Below are 18,227 nucleotides of genomic sequence, written 5' to 3'. Positions count from 1 at the left end.
GTGATGGAGGAGGTGATGGAGGAGGTGAGGTGATGGAGCAGGTGGTGGAGGAGGTGATGGAGGAGGTGATGGAGGAGGTGAGGTGATGGAGGAGTCGATGGAGGAGGTGATGGAGGAAGTGATGGAGGAGGTGACGGAGGAGGTGAGGGAGCAGGTGAAGTGATGGAGGAAGTGAGGTGGTGGAGGAGGTGATGGAGGAGGTGAGGTGATGGAGGAGGTGATGGAGGAGGTTAGGTGATGGAGCAGGTGGTGGAGGAGGTGATGGAGGAGGTAATGGAGCAGGTGATGGAGGAGGTGATGGAGGAGGTGGTGGAGGAGGTGATGGAGGAGGTGAGGTGATGGAGGAGGTGATGGAGGAGGTGAGGTGATGGAGCAGGTGGTGGAGGAGGTGATGGAGGAGGTGATGGAGGAGGTGGTGGAGGAGGTGGTGGAGGAGGTGATGGAGGAGGTGGTGGAGGAGGTGATGGAGGAGGTGATGGATGATATGAGGAAATATGAGGATTCAGGTGCAGAGTCCACCTGAGAATCAATATATAATCAATATATAATCAATACATAATCAATATATAATCAATACATTCATTCATCAGCTAACTGAACATGCAGTGCTGTGTGTGATCACATGATCAGATCATTATGTAATCAGCTGATCCTCCTTCATTCACAGTTTGAGTTTAATCGGATGACAAGCTGATTAGTTTGCATCAGTGCTCCCTGGTGATGTCATCACTACCTGCTCTGACCCCGCCCACCTGTGATCCTCCAGGTGATCAGACGACGTTTACCTTTATTTACCTTTATGTATCTTTATTTACCTTTATGTACCTTTATTTACCTCTATTTATAATATAATATAATATAATACAATACAATACAATGCAATGCAATGCAATATAATGTAATGTAATGTAATATAATATAATATAATATAATGTAATGTAATGTAATGTAATGTAATATAATATAATATAATATAATGTAATGTAATGTAATGTAATGTAATATAATGTAATGTAATGTAATGTAATGTAATGTAATGTAATATAATATAATGTAATGTAATGTAATGTAATGTAATATAATGTAATGTAATGTAATGTAATGTAATGTAATATAATATAATATAATGTAATGTAATGTAATGTAATGTAATATAATATAATATAATATAATATAATATAATATAATGTAATGTAATATAATGGGCAGTGGCCACCAGGGGCCACCAGGGGCCACCAGGGGCCGCTGGAGCTGCAGCTGTCAGGATTAAACTATTAAACTCCAGCTGCAATAATTAGTCGATCAATCAATCAACAGTGAAATAATCTGTATATGTTGAACATTTAATATTATATTGATGTTTAATGATTCAGCTCCTCACGTTTTTACAGAAATCTAATGTTTGTGTGTTTGATAACGAGCTTCACACACAAAACTGTTAATCAATTAATCTATAAAATAGACTGAAGTTTAACTGATGATGAAAATAATAAGTGCAGCTCTAAATGAAATATCGGAAACACGTTTCAGTAAAATTTAAATTTAAAACAACAAAGTAAGATTAATTAAATATTAATATATAATATTTTCCTGCTCAAACTGTGGACGCACATCTGATAGAAAAACATCTTTATATGCAGTATATATACAGTATGTATATAATATGTATATAATATGTATATAATATGTACAGTAGGGTCCAAAATATATATATCTGATATATAAATCAGCTGAACTGATCAGAGGAAACAGTTAAATCCACTGAGGAACTCTCGATGTGCGCGCGCCTCTGTACGCGTGCTTGTTTAATACATGTGTCAAGGCAGTCACATGTCAATACTACATCCGGTTATTTTTTCCCACAATAAAAGGGATTTTTATAAAACATTTTTCATGGAAATAAACAAACGCAGTTCTATTGATTATGGATCATATATCCATATATCAGCTGTGGATTGTTGTTGTTAGATGTGTTTGTGCAGGTTAATTGTGTTATTAGCAGGTTGTTAATTTAATCCCTGACTGACTGAAGTTCACGTGGTGAAGTTAAAATATGAAAACTATGTTTTTATTGTGTTTTATTGAAGTTATTTGTTTAATGTTAAAGACGTTAACAAAAGTCTCACAACATATATTTAACCTGAGAAATAATAATCTATAGTCTCCTTCATCAATAACTCCGTTAATTCATTTAAATTGCTTTCATCAATAACACCTTTGATTGATTGGTTATTGGTGATTGATGCTTTCAGACGTGACACTCGTTCACCGACCTTTATTTTGAAGGCTGAGCCGCGGTGCTTCGGTGTCCTCGCTCACTCCGTTAACTTTACGCGGCTCGATGACGTCTCCGTTAGTTCCCGGTATAAACACGGGCGGTCCGGTGTCCTGCGGTAATAAGCTGCCTTCAGGCCTCTCGGGACGGATAAACCGAACACTCCCGGCAGCAGCCGACCGGTCCCGCCGGCGCTAACGGCAGATACCGGACCGGACCGCTGTATTAACGGTCACTTCTCCGCCTGTCCTGCGGTACAGCAGCTCCATTCTCTGGATGTTACCGGGAAAAGAAGAAACATGGACTTTGTGTGGAGCTCCGCCACGGTGAAATAACAGGGACGGGACACACAGCAGCGACCTGTTGCCGGTAACCGGTGACGCAGAGACGATGAGTGGAGCCACCGGACTGTTGGTGCTGCTGCTGCTTAGCGGCCGGGATGCGTTCACGGCCGGCAGGTCCCTGAACGCACCGCACGACGGACCAACGGACGGGACCGAAAGTTTGACCGCGACAGTGTCAGGTAACGCTCACGTAACTTTCACGGTTACAACTTTGAGGTAACGTTCAGGTAACAGAGTTCAGGTAACGTTCAGGAAGCTGAGTTCAGGTAACAGCGTTCAGGTAACGTTCAGGTAACGTTCAGGTAATAGAATCAGGGCCTGAACTTCATTTTTCAAAATGGGGGGAATTCCCCCCTTAAATGCTTCATATGGGGGGTTTATACACATTGTGGGGCTTAGTTAGTTAGTTAGTTAGTTAGTTGGTTAGTTAGTTGTTAGTTTATACAGCTGTAGCCGTGGGGGGAAACTACTGGTGAGCATAACTACAGGTCTTATTTTGTTTATTCCTCTGATTCTCTGAACTTATTCACTGCTGTGATTTGTCTCTTTCTCCTTCTCGTCTCTTTGAGTTGCATCAGTGTCTTTGGTCTTTCTGTCAGTGGCTTCCTCTTCTCTGTCGTCTTCATCCTCTATTCTTTCCCTGCACGCTGTCTCCTCTGCTTCATCTCTTTCCACTTGATAGCAGCTCTGTTAAAATCAAAGTGCTCTGAAATGAGCATCAGATTAGTGAGGTTTGTATCACTCAGTGAATTTCTGAATTTAGTTTTAATCCTGTCTTCTGTGCTGAATCCACGTTCACATGACACTCTTGTAACTGGTATGATCAGAGTTATCTTAAAGAGTTTCTCAGTGTCAGTGAATACACCGATGTGTTCATGCAACACAGTCTCTGCAAACTGTTGGAAGGAACATGAAGTGTATCACAAGAAACCTTGACCTGCTTCAGCAGTGCAAATTCTGACTGAGCTTCTCTGCACTTCCATCACATGAGAAGTGTGTCAGTAGGTTTTCTAGTTTCTCTGAACCGTAGAGAGAGTAATTCTCAGAGGACTGTTTGCCACAATGACTTTTTTGGTTTCAAATAGTAAACCATCTTCTGTCAATGTCATCTATCAAGGATCCTTCATACCTGCCCTTCATGTCATCAAAGGCTGGTTTTTGAGTCTGGAAGTCAAAAGGTTTGTCACCTTTAAACTTGTTAGCATGAAGAGTGCTGAAAAATTCCTCTTCTGCAGGGCCAGCGTGGACTATTATTTCTCTCAGGGCCTCTTTGGTACCTTCAACCATTGGCTTTGTCAGAGTCGTGAGTGTTGGAGGTGGCCGTGTGCTCCTGGATGTCTCTCACAGCTTTCAGTGATCTACACCGATAATCACTGTGAACTGGCAGCATCTCGCTGTATGTGTCTGGATGAACTTCAGTTGTTTCTGTAATTCATGCAGCTTGTTACTTCTGACAGCAGAGTTATTGAAAAATACAAAAATGTACCTGTCTGCTCTTCCATCTACAATTTCAGAGTTCCTGAACAATTTGTTTTAGTCTTGTTGTTATCTATTTACATGACATACGTAATGAGTCGCTTACTGTTACTTATGTCTGTGGTCTCATCCAGCACTACTGAAAACATCACCCACCAGTGTTCTTGCGATAGCTTGGTGCGTTTCTGACAGACCTTTCTCATTAAAGTAGCTTCCATAACTTGATGTGTCTGTTCAGCTTGTAATGGTTACCTGACAATCGATACCCCCTGCTAATGTTGGACAAAACACTAACAAGCTGTCCTCTACCTCTGACCGAGGTATCGAACAGGGTCCCAAAATCTACATGCAAGACCATCTTAGCCTGCTTAGGGAACCAGAGTTCAGCCTGATGATGTCATTGAACCGCACTAACGGGCCTATTTAGTCAAGTATGTCCTGACAGCCGGGTCACAACGCAGGTGTGTGGGTGCAAATAGGTGTTGAAAGTACTCCGACAGCCTTCTAACAGGTCAACACTGGAGGACGCCCACTCTGATGGTCTGAGGGCACTTGCCCTGGTTTTACAGGGTGGCTTTGATGCCAGTTTAGCCAATTAACAAATATAATTAAACCTTCAGTCTGATACTTTATTGATATAATACCTATATCACAGGTGCATCACGTTGATCACAGTATACAACTCTAAACCTTTCCAGATCTGATAATTAATAAACTTTGCACGTTTATCCTCAGCAGAATCTCATTATACATTTTTAATATTGTTACGACCCGGCTCTTAGACTGTGACAAAAACAGGAAGATACAAACGGTTGTACGTAAAAATCAATCAATTATATTTATTTTAAAAGAAATTACAACAAAGTAGTAATCTAATGTGTAAAGTGGTCAATCAGTAGATCAGTAGTGTTGGTGTGTGGATGTGTAATGTTGTAGGGTGTAAACCAAAGAGAAATGCAACAGAAACCTAACAAAAGAAACGTGGTTTCTGGGGGAGAGCCAGCGATGAAGTCAAGGAGCAAGGAATGAAATGGCTGATCCTAAATGCCTTCTGGACGGACTGGCCAGGTGCACCCAGTTGCATTAATTGAATCTCTGCCTACCTGCACCTAAAGGGAGAAAACAAACACAGCAGCCCAAGGCAAGACTCAAACCTCAGGGCCATGGCAAGCCAGAGGGCCGTCACAATATAAACAAATTCAAAACTCAAGTCAGCCATACCCCAGGGGCGTGTCTGCTCACCTTGGGGACCACGAGAGGACCTCAGAGACGTGCACAAGTGAGGAAGTTTGGTTGGAGTGTATAACAACGCAAACCAGTTTTATTTGGTTTTTACAAAAGTGAGTAATACAAAATATAAAAAGGAGAATAGAAAAACTTGAGTATAAAAATGCAAACAAGAAAAGACCCTCTCTAGGACTTAAAGAAGTTATAGAAGTTATAAAAATGCAAAATAGGCAAACTGGCAAAAAGACGTTATGTCGCAACCCCAAGAAGAGCTTCCAAGAAAAGGCCCCTTGGCTTTCTTGTCTTTACTTTTTATATTCCTTCCCCCAGTCTTGTAACTTTCTCTCACCCATATATGGTGATCCACCAGAACATCTTGCTGGCGTTGTATAAGAATATGACATTTCTTTGTTTGTCACTTACAACACAAAGTTTGGAACATTGACAGTTAACATACATCTGCTGTTTTACATTTGAGGTTAGGCTGTAGGGGTGTCAGGTACAGGAAACAGCTTCATTTTGGGCCTCAGGCTCCTCTACCTGTTGTCTGTTTCCTAGGTGATCATCATTTCACGGTTGTTTAGTTCGAGCCACAGATATATTCTGAGCCAGTTAATGTTCAGGTAACAGAGTTCAGGTAATGCTCAGGTAACAGAGTTCAGGTAATGTTCAGGTAACAGAGTTCAGGTAATGCTCAGGTAACAGAGTTCAGGTAACAGTTCAGGTAACAGAGTTCAGGTAACAGTTCAGGTAACAGAGTTCAGGTAATGTTCAGGTAATGCTCAGGTAACAGAGTTCAGGTAACAGAGTTCGGGTAACAGTTCAGGTAACAGTTCGGGTAATGTTCAGGTAACAGAGTTCAGGTAATGCTCAGGTAATGTTCAGGTAACACAGTTCAGGTAATGTTCAGGTAACAGAGTTCAGGTAACAGTTCAGGTAACAGAGTTCAGGTAACAGTTCAGGTAACAGAGTTCAGGTAATGTTCAGGTAACAGAGTTCGGGTAACAGTTCAGGTAATGCTCAGGTAACAGAGTTCAGGTAACAGTTCAGGTAATGCTCAGGTAACAGAGTTCAGGTAACAGAGTTCGGGTAACAGTTCAGGTAACAGTTCGGGTAATGTTCAGGTAACAGAGTTCAGGTAATGTTCAGGTAATGTTCAGGTAACAGAGTTCAGGTAACAGAGTTCAGGTAACAGAGTTCAGGTAACGTTCAGGTAATGTTCAGGTAATGTTCAGGTAACAGAGTTCGGGTAATGTTCAGGTAACAGAGTTCAGGTAACAGTGTTCAGGTAATGTTCAGGTAACAGAGTTCAGGTAACGGAGTTCAGGTAACAGTGTTCAGGTAATGTTCAGGTAATATTCAGGTAACAGAGTTCAGGTAACAGAGTTCAGGTAATGTTCAGGTAATGTTCAGGTAATGTTCAGGTAACAGAGTTCAGGTAATGTTCAGGTAACAGAGTTCGGGTAACAGTTCAGGTAATGCTCAGGTAACAGAGTTCAGGTAACAGTTCAGGTAATGCTCAGGTAACAGAGTTCAGGTAACAGAGTTCGGGTAACAGTTCGGGTAATGTTCAGGTAACAGAGTTCAGGTAATGTTCAGGTAATGTTCAGGTAATGTTCAGGTAACAGAGTTCAGGTAACAGAGTTCAGGTAACAGAGTTCAGGTAACGTTCAGGTAATGTTCAGGTAATGTTCAGGTAACAGAGTTCGGGTAATGTTCAGGTAACAGAGTTCAGGTAACAGTGTTCAGGTAATGTTCAGGTAACAGAGTTCAGGTAACAGAGTTCAGGTAACAGTGTTCAGGTAATGTTCAGGTAACATTCAGGTAACAGAGTTCAGGTAACAGAGTTCAGGTAATGTTCAGGTAATGTTCAGGTAACAGAGTTCAGGTAACAGAGTTCAGGTAATGTTCAGGTTACAGAGTTCAGGTAACAGAGTTCAGGTAATGTTCAGGTAATATTCAGGTAACAGAGTTCAGGTAACAGAGTTCAGGTAATGTTCAGGTAACAGAGTTCAGGTAACGGAGTTCAGGTAACGGAGTTCAGGTAACAGAGTTCAGGTAATGTTCAGGTAACAGGGTTCAGGTAACAGAGTTCAGGTAACAGAGTTCAGGTAACGTTCAGGTAATGTTCAGGTAATGTTCAGGTAACAGAGTTCGGGTAATGTTCAGGTAACAGAGTTCAGGTAACAGTGTTCAGGTAATGTTCAGGTAACAGAGTTCAGGTAACAGTGTTCAGGTAATGTTCAGGTAATATTCAGGTAACAGAGTTCAGGTAACAGAGTTCAGGTAACAGAGTTCAGGTAACAGAGTTCAGGTAATGTTCAGGTAATGTTCAGGTAACAGAGTTCAGGTAACAGAGTTCAGGTAATGTTCAGGTTACAGAGTTCAGGTAATGTTCAGGTAATATTCAGGTAACAGAGTTCAGGTAACAGAGTTCAGGTAATGTTCAGGTAACAGAGTTCAGGTAACAGAGTTCAGGTAACAGAGTTCAGGTAACTTTCAGGTAATGTTCAGGTAACAGAGTTCAGGTAACAGAGTTCAGGTAACAGAGTTCAGGTAACGTTCAGGTAATGTTCAGGTAATGTTCAGGTAACAGAGTTCGGGTAATGTTCAGGTAACAGAGTTCAGGTAACAGTGTTCAGGTAATGTTCAGGTAACAGAGTTCAGGTAACAGAGTTCAGGTAACAGTGTTCAGGTAATGTTCAGGTAATATTCAGGTAACAGAGTTCAGGTAACAGAGTTCAGGTAATGTTCAGGTAATGTTCAGGTAATGTTCAGGTAACAGAGTTCAGGTAACAGAGTTCAGGTAATGTTCAGGTTACAGAGTTCAGGTAACAGAGTTCAGGTAATGTTCAGGTAATATTCAGGTAACAGAGTTCAGGTAACAGAGTTCAGGTAATGTTCAGGTAACAGAGTTCAGGTAACAGAGTTCAGGTAACAGAGTTCAGGTAATGTTCAGGTAATGTTCAGGTAACAGAGTTCAGGTAACAGAGTTCAGGTAATGTTCAGGTAATATTCAGGTAACAGAGTTCAGGTAACAGAGTTCAGGTAATGTTCAGGTAACAGAGTTCAGGTAACAGAGTTCAGGTAATGTTCAGGTAATGTTCAGGTAATGTTCAGGTAACAGAGTTCAGGTAACAGAGTTCAGGTAATGTTCAGGTTACAGAGTTCAGGTAACAGAGTTCAGGTAATGTTCAGGTAATATTCAGGTAACACAGTTCAGGTAATGTTCAGGTAATATTCAGGTAATAGCTAAACCTGAATGATTAAAGGAAGGATGTGCATGTGACCTTTGACCCCAGTCTAATCTGACGTCACTGTGTGTCTGTGTCTCTCTGCTGTGACACTGTAGCAGCTTGTGTTCCCAGCATTCCCAGTATTCCCAGTGTTCACAATCTTCCAGTGTTCCCAGTATTCAGTGTTCCCAGCATTCCCAGTATTCCCAGTGTTCACAATCTTCCAGTGTCCCTAGTATTCAGTGTTCCCAGCATTCCCAGTATTCCCAGTGTTCACAGTGTCCCCAGTGTTCAGTGTTCCCAGCATTCCCAGTGTTCAAAGTGTTTCCAGTATTCCCAGCGTTCCCAGTGTTCAGTGTTCCCAGTGTTCAGTGTTCCCAGTGTTCAGTGTTCAGTGTTCCCAGTGATCAGTGTTTCCAGTGTTCCCAGTGTTCAGTGTTCCCAGTGTTCACTGTTCCCAGTGTTCCCAGTGTTCCCAGTGATCAGTGTTCCCAGTGTTCAAAGTGTTTCCAGTATTCCCAGCGTTCCCAGTGTTCAATGTTGCCAGTGTTCAGTGTTCAGTGTTCCCAGTGTTCAGTGTTCCCAGTGTTCAGTGTTCAGTGTTCCCAGTGATCAGTGTTTCCAGTGTTCCCAGTGTTCAGTGTTCCCAGTGTTCAGTGTTCCCAGTGTTCCCAGTGATCAGTGTTCCCAGTGTTCAGTGTTCTTAGTGTTACCAGTGTTCCCAGTGATCAGTGTTTCCAGTGTTCCCAGTGTTCAGTGTTCTTAGTGTTACCAGTGTTCAAAGTGTTTCCAGTGTTTTCAGTGTTCCCAGTGTTCCCAGTGTTCCCAGTGTTCAGTGTTCCCAGTGTTCCCAGTGTTCAGTGTTCAGTGTTCCCAGTGTTCCCAGTGATCAGTGTTTCCAGTGTTCCCAGTGTTCAGTGTTCAGTGTTCCCAGTGATCAGTGTTTCCAGTGTTCCCAGTGTTCAGTGTTTCCAGTGTTCAGTGTTCCCAGTGTTCAGTGTTCCCAGTGTTCCCAGTGATCAGTGTTTCCAGTGTTCCCAGTGTTCAGTGTTCTTAGTGTTCCCAGTGTTCCCAGTGATCAGTGTTTCCAGTGTTCCCAGTGTTCAGTGTTCTTAGTGTTACCAGTGTTCCCAGTGATCAGTGTTTCCAGTGTTCCCAGTGTTCAGTGTTCTTAGTGTTACCAGTGTTACCAGTGTTCAAAGTGTTCAAAGTGTTCCCAGTGTTCAAAGTGTTCCCAGTGTTCCCAGTGTTCAAAGTGTTCCCAGTGTTCCCAGTGTTCAGTGTTCCCAGTGTTCAGTGTTCCCAGTGTTCAGTGGTCCCAGTGTTCCCAGTGTTCAGTGTTCTTAGTGTTACCAGTGTTCCCAGTGATCAGTGTTTCCAGTGTTCCCAGTGTTCAGTGTTCTTAGTGTTACCAGTGTTCAAAGTGTTTCCAGTGTTTTCAGTGTTCCCAGTGTTCCCAGTGTTCCCAGTGTTCAAAGTGTTCCCAGTGTTCCCAGTGTTCCCAGTGTTCAGTGTTCCCAGTGTTCAGTGTTCCCAGTGTTCCCAGTGTTCAGTGTTCAGTGTTCCCAGTGATCAGTGTTTCCAGTGTTCCCAGTGTTCAGTGTTCAGTGTTCCCAGTGATCAGTGTTTCCAGTGTTCCCAGTGTTCAGTGTTTCCAGTGTTCAGTGTTTCCAGTGTTCAGTGTTCCCAGTGTTCCCAGTGATCAGTGTTTCCAGTGTTCCCAGTGTTCAGTGTTCTTAGTGTTACCAGTGTTCCCAGTGATCAGTGTTTCCAGTGTTCCCAGTGTTCAGTGTTCTTAGTGTTACCAGTGTTCCCAGTGATCAGTGTTTCCAGTGTTCCCAGTGTTCAGTGTTCTTAGTGTTACCAGTGTTCCCAGTGATCAGTGTTTCCAGTGTTCCCAGTGACAGTGTTCTTAGTGTTACCAGTGTTACCAGTGTTACCAGTGTTCAAAGTGTTCAAAGTGTTCCCAGTGTTCCCAGTGTTCAAAGTGTTCCCAGTGTTCCCAGTGTTCCCAGTGTTCAAAGTGTTCCCAGTGTTCCCAGTGTTCAGTGTTCCCAGTGTTCAGTGTTCCCAGTGTTCCCAGTGTTCAGTGTTCAGTGTTCCCAGTGTTCCCAGTGATCAGTGTTTCCAGTGTTCCCAGTGTTCAGTGTTCAGTGTTCCCAGTGTTCAGTGTTCCCAGTGATCAGTGTTTCCAGTGTTCCCAGTGTTCAGTGTTTCCAGTGTTCCCAGTGTTCAGTGTTCAGTGTTCCCAGTGTTCAGTGTTCCCAGTGATCAGTGTTTCCAGTGTTCCCAGTGTTCAGTGTTCAGTGTTCCCAGTGTTCAGTGTTCAGTGTTCCCAGTGATCAGTGTTTCCAGTGTTCCCAGTGTTCAGTGTTTCCAGTGTTCAGTGTTCCCAGTGATCAGTGTTTCCAGTGTTCCCAGTGATCAGTGTTTCCAGTGTTCCCAGTGTTCAGTGTTTCCAGTGTTCAGTGTTCCCAGTGTTCAGTGTTCCCAGTGTTCAGTGTTCCCAGTGTTCAGTGTTCCCAGTGTTCCCAGTGATCAGTGTTTCCAGTGTTCCCAGTGTTCAGTGTTCTTAGTGTTACCAGTGTTCCCAGTGATCAGTGTTTCCAGTGTTCCCAGTGTTCAGTGTTCTTAGTGTTACCAGTGTTACCAGTGTTCAAAGTGTTCAAAGTGTTCAAAGTGTTCAAAGTGTTCCCAGTGTTCCCAGTGTTCCCAGTGTTCTCAGTGTTCTCAGTGTTCCCAGTGTTCCCAGTGTTCAAAGTGTTTCCAGTGTTCCCAGTGTTCTCAGTGTTCTCAGTGTTCTCAGTGTTCCCAGTGTTCAAAGTGTTCCCAGTGTTCCCAGTGTTCCCAGTGTTCAAAGTGTTTCCAGTGTTCAGTGTTTCCAGTGTTCTCAGTATTCCCAGTGTTTACAGTGTTCTCAGTGTCCAGTGTTCCCAGTGTTCCCAGCAGCTAACTGTGTGTCTGTCCTCAGGTGTGGAGAGGAAGTGGCGTCCCCCGCTGGAGACGACTCGTCCCTTCGTCCTGGTGGACGGACAGAGGAGGAGCCTGACTGAAGCCCTACAGGTCAGAAACCTCTTATCTCCAACAGGTCAAAGGTCATTGTTACTGGTGTTTTACTGGTGTGTGTATTTATGTATAACTGGTGCATCACCGGTCTGCTTATTTGTTTGTATAGTAGTTTGATACTGGTGGTGTACTTTTATTATCTGGTGTGTTACTGGTGTTGTTCTGGTTGGTTACTGGTGTTCTGGACCTATGCAGGCTGTGCTCAGACTGGTTTCCATCAGCAGAGTCTGGATGTATGGTATGGGTGGGACACACACACACACACACACACACCCTTTCCGTCCGCTTTTGAGAAAACAAAAGCAGAATCAACACCCACCTGTTACCACGGTTACCTGATGGGACAGCCCGCCTGAAGCAAAGCCTCCTGGGAGTTGGAGTTGTTATGTTAGTGAAGCTGCAGCAGCGTTTGTGTGTTTTTGTGTGTTTTCTCTCACATTTTAAAAACCTGCGAGTCATCTGAAGCTGTTCTCGACATACTGGAACTCTGATGATGATGATGATGAAGTTTGACTGATGAAGTTAAACATGTTTGTCACATTTGTAGCCATTTTTTGACAGTTTGGTTCCATATTTCACACCATAAACCAGCCGACTCTCCTCAGCTGCAGGTTTGTTAAAAGCTGTTTAAACCAGAGTCTAAATCCTCAAATAACTTAAATTCCTCCTTCTATTCACAAAATCAAACAAACAATAGCAGCCTGCTACATTTAGCTGCAAAGTGCAAACAAGACAATTGATCATTATTAGCAGATGATTATTATAACCAATTTTGTTTCTTTTTCTTAATTTCTCATGCAGATTACCATCTAATTGATATTTATATATTTACTACATGAACATAAAGTAATGAAACGGGCAGCTTCACTATTTACTGAACTTTATTGACTGTTTCTAAACACAGAGCAGCTGTTTAAACGCTTGTTGTTTCGCTGCTGCGTCTCGTTGGCTCGTTATTGGCAGTTTGTCATAAACGTCGAGGAGACGACGTTTTTCACTGAGAGAAAATTAATTTCTCGTTCCTGCCCTCAGATAACCAGCTGGCAGCAGACCTGCTGTGCGTTGTGCGTTGAGGCTGCGGGGGTGGAGGGCTGCGGGGGGGGGGCTGCAGGGGGCCGCAGCCAGAAAGATGAACCAGAATCAACTTTTGGAGAAACGCAGCCTGTAACGCTGTGCAGCCTGCCGTATGACAGAAACATTACTAGGAAGAGGGGAGGACATTTCTCTTCGTTTGATAACGTGAACAGTAAAGTTCGGCTCTGCTGACGACTTCCCGACTCATTGCAAACAGACGAGAGGGAGAAGCGGTGGTCGAGCGATGAGGAGAGGGAGCGCTGGTAACGTTAGTGAGGAAGCTGCTGAATCAGATCAATCAGACGTTATTTCTGACTGTTTCACAGCGATTACTAATCAATAATCCCACGATGGCACAAACCTGCGGAGGAGTGCTGCAGCGCCTGGTAACGGCATTAAGCTCCTTCCCTTCGAGATAAGAAAATCCAAAATATGTCCAAACGATCTCCTTCATAGCCGCTGGAGCAGGTTGTATTTGTTTTTCTGGCAGGTTCTCCATTGCTCGCGGTCATTGCGCCATCTATGAGACTTAGCAGCTAATTCATGTCAGGAAAAAATGGAAAACAGCGTCGTGGCAAGACTGAAAAACGTGAATCGATTCAGAATCGATTCTGAGAGATTGAATCGCGATTCTCATGTGAATCGATTTTTTTGTGCTCCTCTATTAGACAGCGCTCTCCACCACCATCATCACAACACCACATGAGGAAGATCTTTATGTACGATGATGTTCATCCCTCCAGAAGAGTTCAGACACTTTAGGATCAATAACAAGGATGATGAACACTGTTCTTCTAAAAGATATCGTCAGTCTTTATATGGATCCCTTTAACAGTTGAACAATAAACTCTGGCTTCTATACTTTAAATGTTTCTAAATGACCTCAGCCTTAGTTTGGCACTTCTTGTCATTGATCGGTTGACATCTACACTGATACTCCTGATATCAGCTGATTTGTATCAGAGCTGAACCTCCGTCCTCTCGTCCGTCTGAATGGAGTCGACGCAGAGAGCTCAGCTAAAACAATTCAACTGTATCTGTGACGTCACCTGACAAGACGCTGCACCGGCCAATCACAGACAAGCAACACCTGGTGGACGACTTTGTAACAAGAACGCTGTCATTTACCTCGATGACTTTGATTAATCAATTAGTCGATAGACAGACAAAGTGAATAAAAACGTAATATGAAGGCAATTTTTTAACATTTCATAAACTAAATGATTAATCTGCAGATTAATTGATAATGAAAATAACAGTTGCAGCTGTAAAACTGACCTTTGTGTTTGTTTACTATATTCTGACATTTTATTGAAAAAGCATGAATCCAGAAAATAATCTGCTTATTAATTGATGAAAATGAAAATAATGTTTAGTTTGATGTGGAGAAGAAAAGTCTGTGTTTGAGTCTCAATAACTGAACTCTGTGAACATCTGACTGAATGTGGTTATTAAGTTCATCATTAATAATGTGATTAATTAGTTTCATTCTGCTCTGATCCTGACGGGTTGTTTGATACAAACAGGAGCAGAGAAACTGTTTCAGCTTCACACCATCACGTCTGAATATTAGTTCACTAAAACACGCAGCTTCACTTTCTGTGTAATAACAGACAGGAAGGAAGCTTCACCAGGGGGTTCCTGGGGGGGGGGGGGGGGGGGGGGGGGGGGGGTGTTAGAGGACGGACACTTCCTGTGCAGCTGACAGAAGGTCTGAGATCATTTCCTGTTCAAATGACCACCTCTTATATTCGTAAATGGTAAATGGGCTGGCATTTATTTAGTGCCTCTCTAGTCTACACTACATGTCACATTCACCCGTTCACACACGTTCACACACTAGTCTTAAATAAGATTTTTTTTTGGACTTAAAGGTTTAACAAATTGTGAACTTTGTGTCTTTTTCACTCATGCTAAAGAACTTCCATCCCAATGACGTGTGTTTGTGGCTGTAGTGTTATTTTATCCATTCATTGGGCCACAGAGTGTTTACAGTATGTTTTCATGTAATTTCTTTACAGCAGGAAGTAACTTTTGAGATAAACTTTCCTTTTCTCTTGCTGTGCGCGGTGGTGCATCTAAATTCAATAAGGATTTTATACAGGACTTCTTGGCAGAATTATGTTAAAATATGATCGTTTTTTAATTGTTGGTGATTTTAATATACGTTTGCTGTGAAACCAGACCTCTGGTCAAAGACTTGGAATCTTAATGTCACTCAGTCGGTGACTGGCCCGACACCTGAACAGGGACACACACTGGACCTTGTGCTGTCTTATGGTTTATGTGTATGTATCCGTGAAATTTGCGACACTTGTCCAATTCAATTCAATTCAATTTTATTTATATAGCGTCAAATCACAACAGAAGTCATCTCAGGACACTTTTCACATAGAGCAGGTCAAGACCGAACTCTTTAAGTTACAGAGACCCAACAATTCCTTCATGAGCAGCACTTGGCGACAGCGGGAAGGAAAAACTCCCCTTTAACGGGTAGAAACCTCAAGCAGAACCCGGCTCTACGTGGGCACCATCTGCTTTGACCGGTTGGGTTGAGAGAGAGAGAAGAGGGTGGGGGGGCACAGAGAAGCAGAACAACAGTAGCAACAACAACAACAACAACAACAGATACATGACTAGCAGCAACAAACAGCAACAACGACAGGAACAGCTGGAGAAGGACAGAAGAAAGACATCAACACGTCAGCGCGGTTTATGTGGTTTCCTGTGGATGAGAAAGCATAAAGAACTCTGGGGAAGAAGCAAAGTTAGTGACATGCATTAATGGTAAATGAATACATACAGATGGAGAGGAGGAGGAGGAGAGAGGAGCTCAGTGCATCATGGGAAGTCCCCCAGCAGTCTAGGCCTATAGCAGCATAACTAAGGGTTGATCTTGCAGTTAGTACAAAATGCAGCGGTTTTTCTGGTGTTTTTCTAACTGGAAAAAGGAAGCGTGATCACATGACACCAGTAATGGCCTCTCTCCACTGGCTTCCTGTCCGTTTTAGGATTGATTGTAAGATGTTATTGCTGGCTTTTAAGGGTTTAAATGGGCTGGTGGCACCTTATCTAGCAGAAATCCTGCATTAGAGCACTGAGGTCAACCAACCAGATGCTGTTGGATGTTCTGAGGTCCAGGCACTAGAACAGGCGACCCAGTCTTTGCTGCTCCTAATCTCTGGAACAGTTTACCTGTTCATATAAGAACTGCTGAGACCTGAAAACTTCATATCTTTGCTGAAGACTCTCCTCTTCTCATTGGCATTCAGTTCGAGTTGAGCTTGACACTTTGACTTCCAGTGTGCTGCAATTCTTTTATTATTATGTTTATTGTTTTCTTTTATTCCTATTTGTTATTTACTTATATATTTATTTATTTTGGTATTTTAAGCCTGTTCAGCACTTTAGTCAACTGTGGTTGTTTTAAATGTGCTATACAAATAAATTTTGACTTGACTTTTGACTGACCTCCACACCTATGGGCAGTAAGCAGGTATGATTTACACAAAGCAGGAGAAAATTACTCAGTAACAGGATAACCAAAAATGTAAGCCAAGGATAAAACATATGATGTGTGAAAATAGCTATACTTGATCATATTACTGCGGGGTGTTCCATTACATCATGATTTGGGGCATCTGACATTAGTTTGCATAATTGGTCAACGACAAAATATACAAAGCGTTTAAACTGCAACTACACATTTAAACTGTAAGTTACAGTGTGAGACTGAGGCGCAGCATACAGGTCCTCATATGATACAGGCCTGTTACTATGACAACCATTCCTGTTTTAGTGTGTTTGCAGTGTGTCTTAGACATGGCTCTGCTGTAAAAAGCACAATGTAAATAAAGAAAATTAATTAATTTGTTCCTTCATTAAGCCCCTAAACGTCTGTGTGGCGTATATGTAGGACTGATACAGACGGACTGGCACGTTTCTCTGGAGGCTAGTGGTTGTAAATATATATGCAACTTGTTAATCAAGACTATTTAAATAGAATCAATAATGATTAAAGCTGCAAGCAGCGTTGAACGGGCCTTCGTGCCCTTGCACATGTCGGGCCGCGGCGCAATCGAAGGGCTTCTGTGACGGGCATGTAGACGTCTTCAGACCCGGCTGTTTTCAGACAGTGCAAGAAGGAGATAAACATCACTTCCTTTGTCCACTGTTTCGCCCGCTGTTGGGGCTGCTTTACATCACTGATGGAATATTTTCATGTAGACGTGTTCAGGCCGGGACTCTTATCAAACATGTAAAGTTTGGTGCAGACTGGAGCATTTACAATAAAGTTACAGCAACTTCCTCTGTCATGGTGAAACATCAAATCTCAACAGTGTGAGGATGAGAGTTTCCTGCAGGGTGAGACATGTCTGTCTCGCTCACACCTGTCTGTCTCGTTCACACCTGTCTGTCTCGCTCACACCTGTCTGTCTCGCTCACACCTGTGGCATTAAAATCATGCAAGTTTTGGGTCCATTCACTTGAATTTCAATTAGTAAAATTGAAAACTTTTGATGAGTTTGTGTGTAAAACAAATTAATTTCCTAATTTTCATCAAGTCTATTTTTAGGAATGTAAAGACTTTTAACTAGGGATGCATGACATTAGATTTTTGCGGATATCTGATATGCTGATATTTCCAACTCATTGTGGCTGATTGCTGATGCCGATATATGCACATATTTTTACCAGCTGGCTGAGGAGGCTATCATGCATACAAGCATTATACTATGATCAAGAAAGACAATATATGAAGGAAGAACTTAGGAAGACGAGTTCAGTAGCTCAGCATTAAAGTTCTTCCCTCATATAGTCTTTAGTCTTTCTTGATCATTAGTACAATATATGATTGCATGTGTAATAGTCTCCTCAGTCAGTGCATATATGAACATCTGCAACTGGCAAAAACGACAATCAAAAAGTGATCGTGTTAAATAATCATGATCTCAATATTGAACAAAAATAATTGTGATTATGATTTTTGCCATAATTGAGCACCCCTAAAAACAACATAACAACATTGATTTACACACACACACACAAACACACGCACACACGCACACACAGAGTTTAAATATGTATGTAATGAATTGTTTTCTTTAAGAAACTGTTACTTGAACATTTTTCAGTGTGCTCCTAAAGTTATATGTGGCTCCTAATTTTTTTCATTTAGGAGCACATGTACTCCTTGAAAAAAAAAGTAAGGATTGAACACTGCTGTCAGATGTGTAGAAACAGGAAGTAACTGGCGTGTGGAGCAGTCAAAGGGCTTCTGTTACAGGCATGTAGATGTTTTCACCCCCCCCCCCCCCTCCCATCCTCTCCCTCTCAGCTGGAGAGAAGGATTTCAGAGTACTCTTCTTGTGAAATATCCTCATAAATCCCATAACTTTGGCCAAATCCTACATAAAAATCACATTTTTTGTAGGAATTTTCGTTGCGAATCCATTGATACAGGTTTGAAAGTGGTCGGACTTATAGTTTAGACGTCAGACGCCCCAGTTTGGCACAAAGTCCATGCCC

General features: G+C 42.3%; 2 protein-coding genes across 4 annotated transcripts in view; one reads left to right on the top strand and one right to left on the bottom strand.

Annotated features, from left to right (window-relative positions):
- dcst2 (DC-STAMP domain containing 2) overlaps nucleotides 1-2,361 on the bottom strand; it is a 30,376-nt gene extending 28,015 nt beyond the window's left edge. Inside the window, exon 1 of the mRNA XM_042423088.1 lies at nucleotides 2,274-2,361. The gene's annotated coding sequence lies outside the window, so the exon portion shown is untranslated. The remainder of the gene's footprint in view (nucleotides 1-2,273) is intronic.
- Nucleotides 2,362-2,665: 304 nt separating this feature from the next.
- The window catches only part of adam15 (ADAM metallopeptidase domain 15), a 45,971-nt gene continuing 30,409 nt past the window's right edge, over nucleotides 2,666-18,227 (top strand). For all 3 annotated transcript variants that reach the window (XM_042423086.1, XM_042423085.1, XM_042423084.1), the window contains exons 1-2: nucleotides 2,666-2,798; nucleotides 11,530-11,621. In XM_042423086.1, coding sequence (XP_042279020.1) covers nucleotides 2,666-2,798; nucleotides 11,530-11,621 — 225 coding nt within the window. The remainder of the gene's footprint in view (nucleotides 2,799-11,529; nucleotides 11,622-18,227) is intronic.

The sequence above is a fragment of the Thunnus maccoyii genome, chromosome 10 (genome assembly GCF_910596095.1).
Source record: "Thunnus maccoyii chromosome 10, fThuMac1.1, whole genome shotgun sequence".
Lineage (NCBI taxonomy): Eukaryota > Metazoa > Chordata > Actinopteri > Scombriformes > Scombridae > Thunnus > Thunnus maccoyii.
Note: the sequence above shows the minus strand (reverse complement) of the source record. Positions and strands in the feature narration are given on the sequence as shown.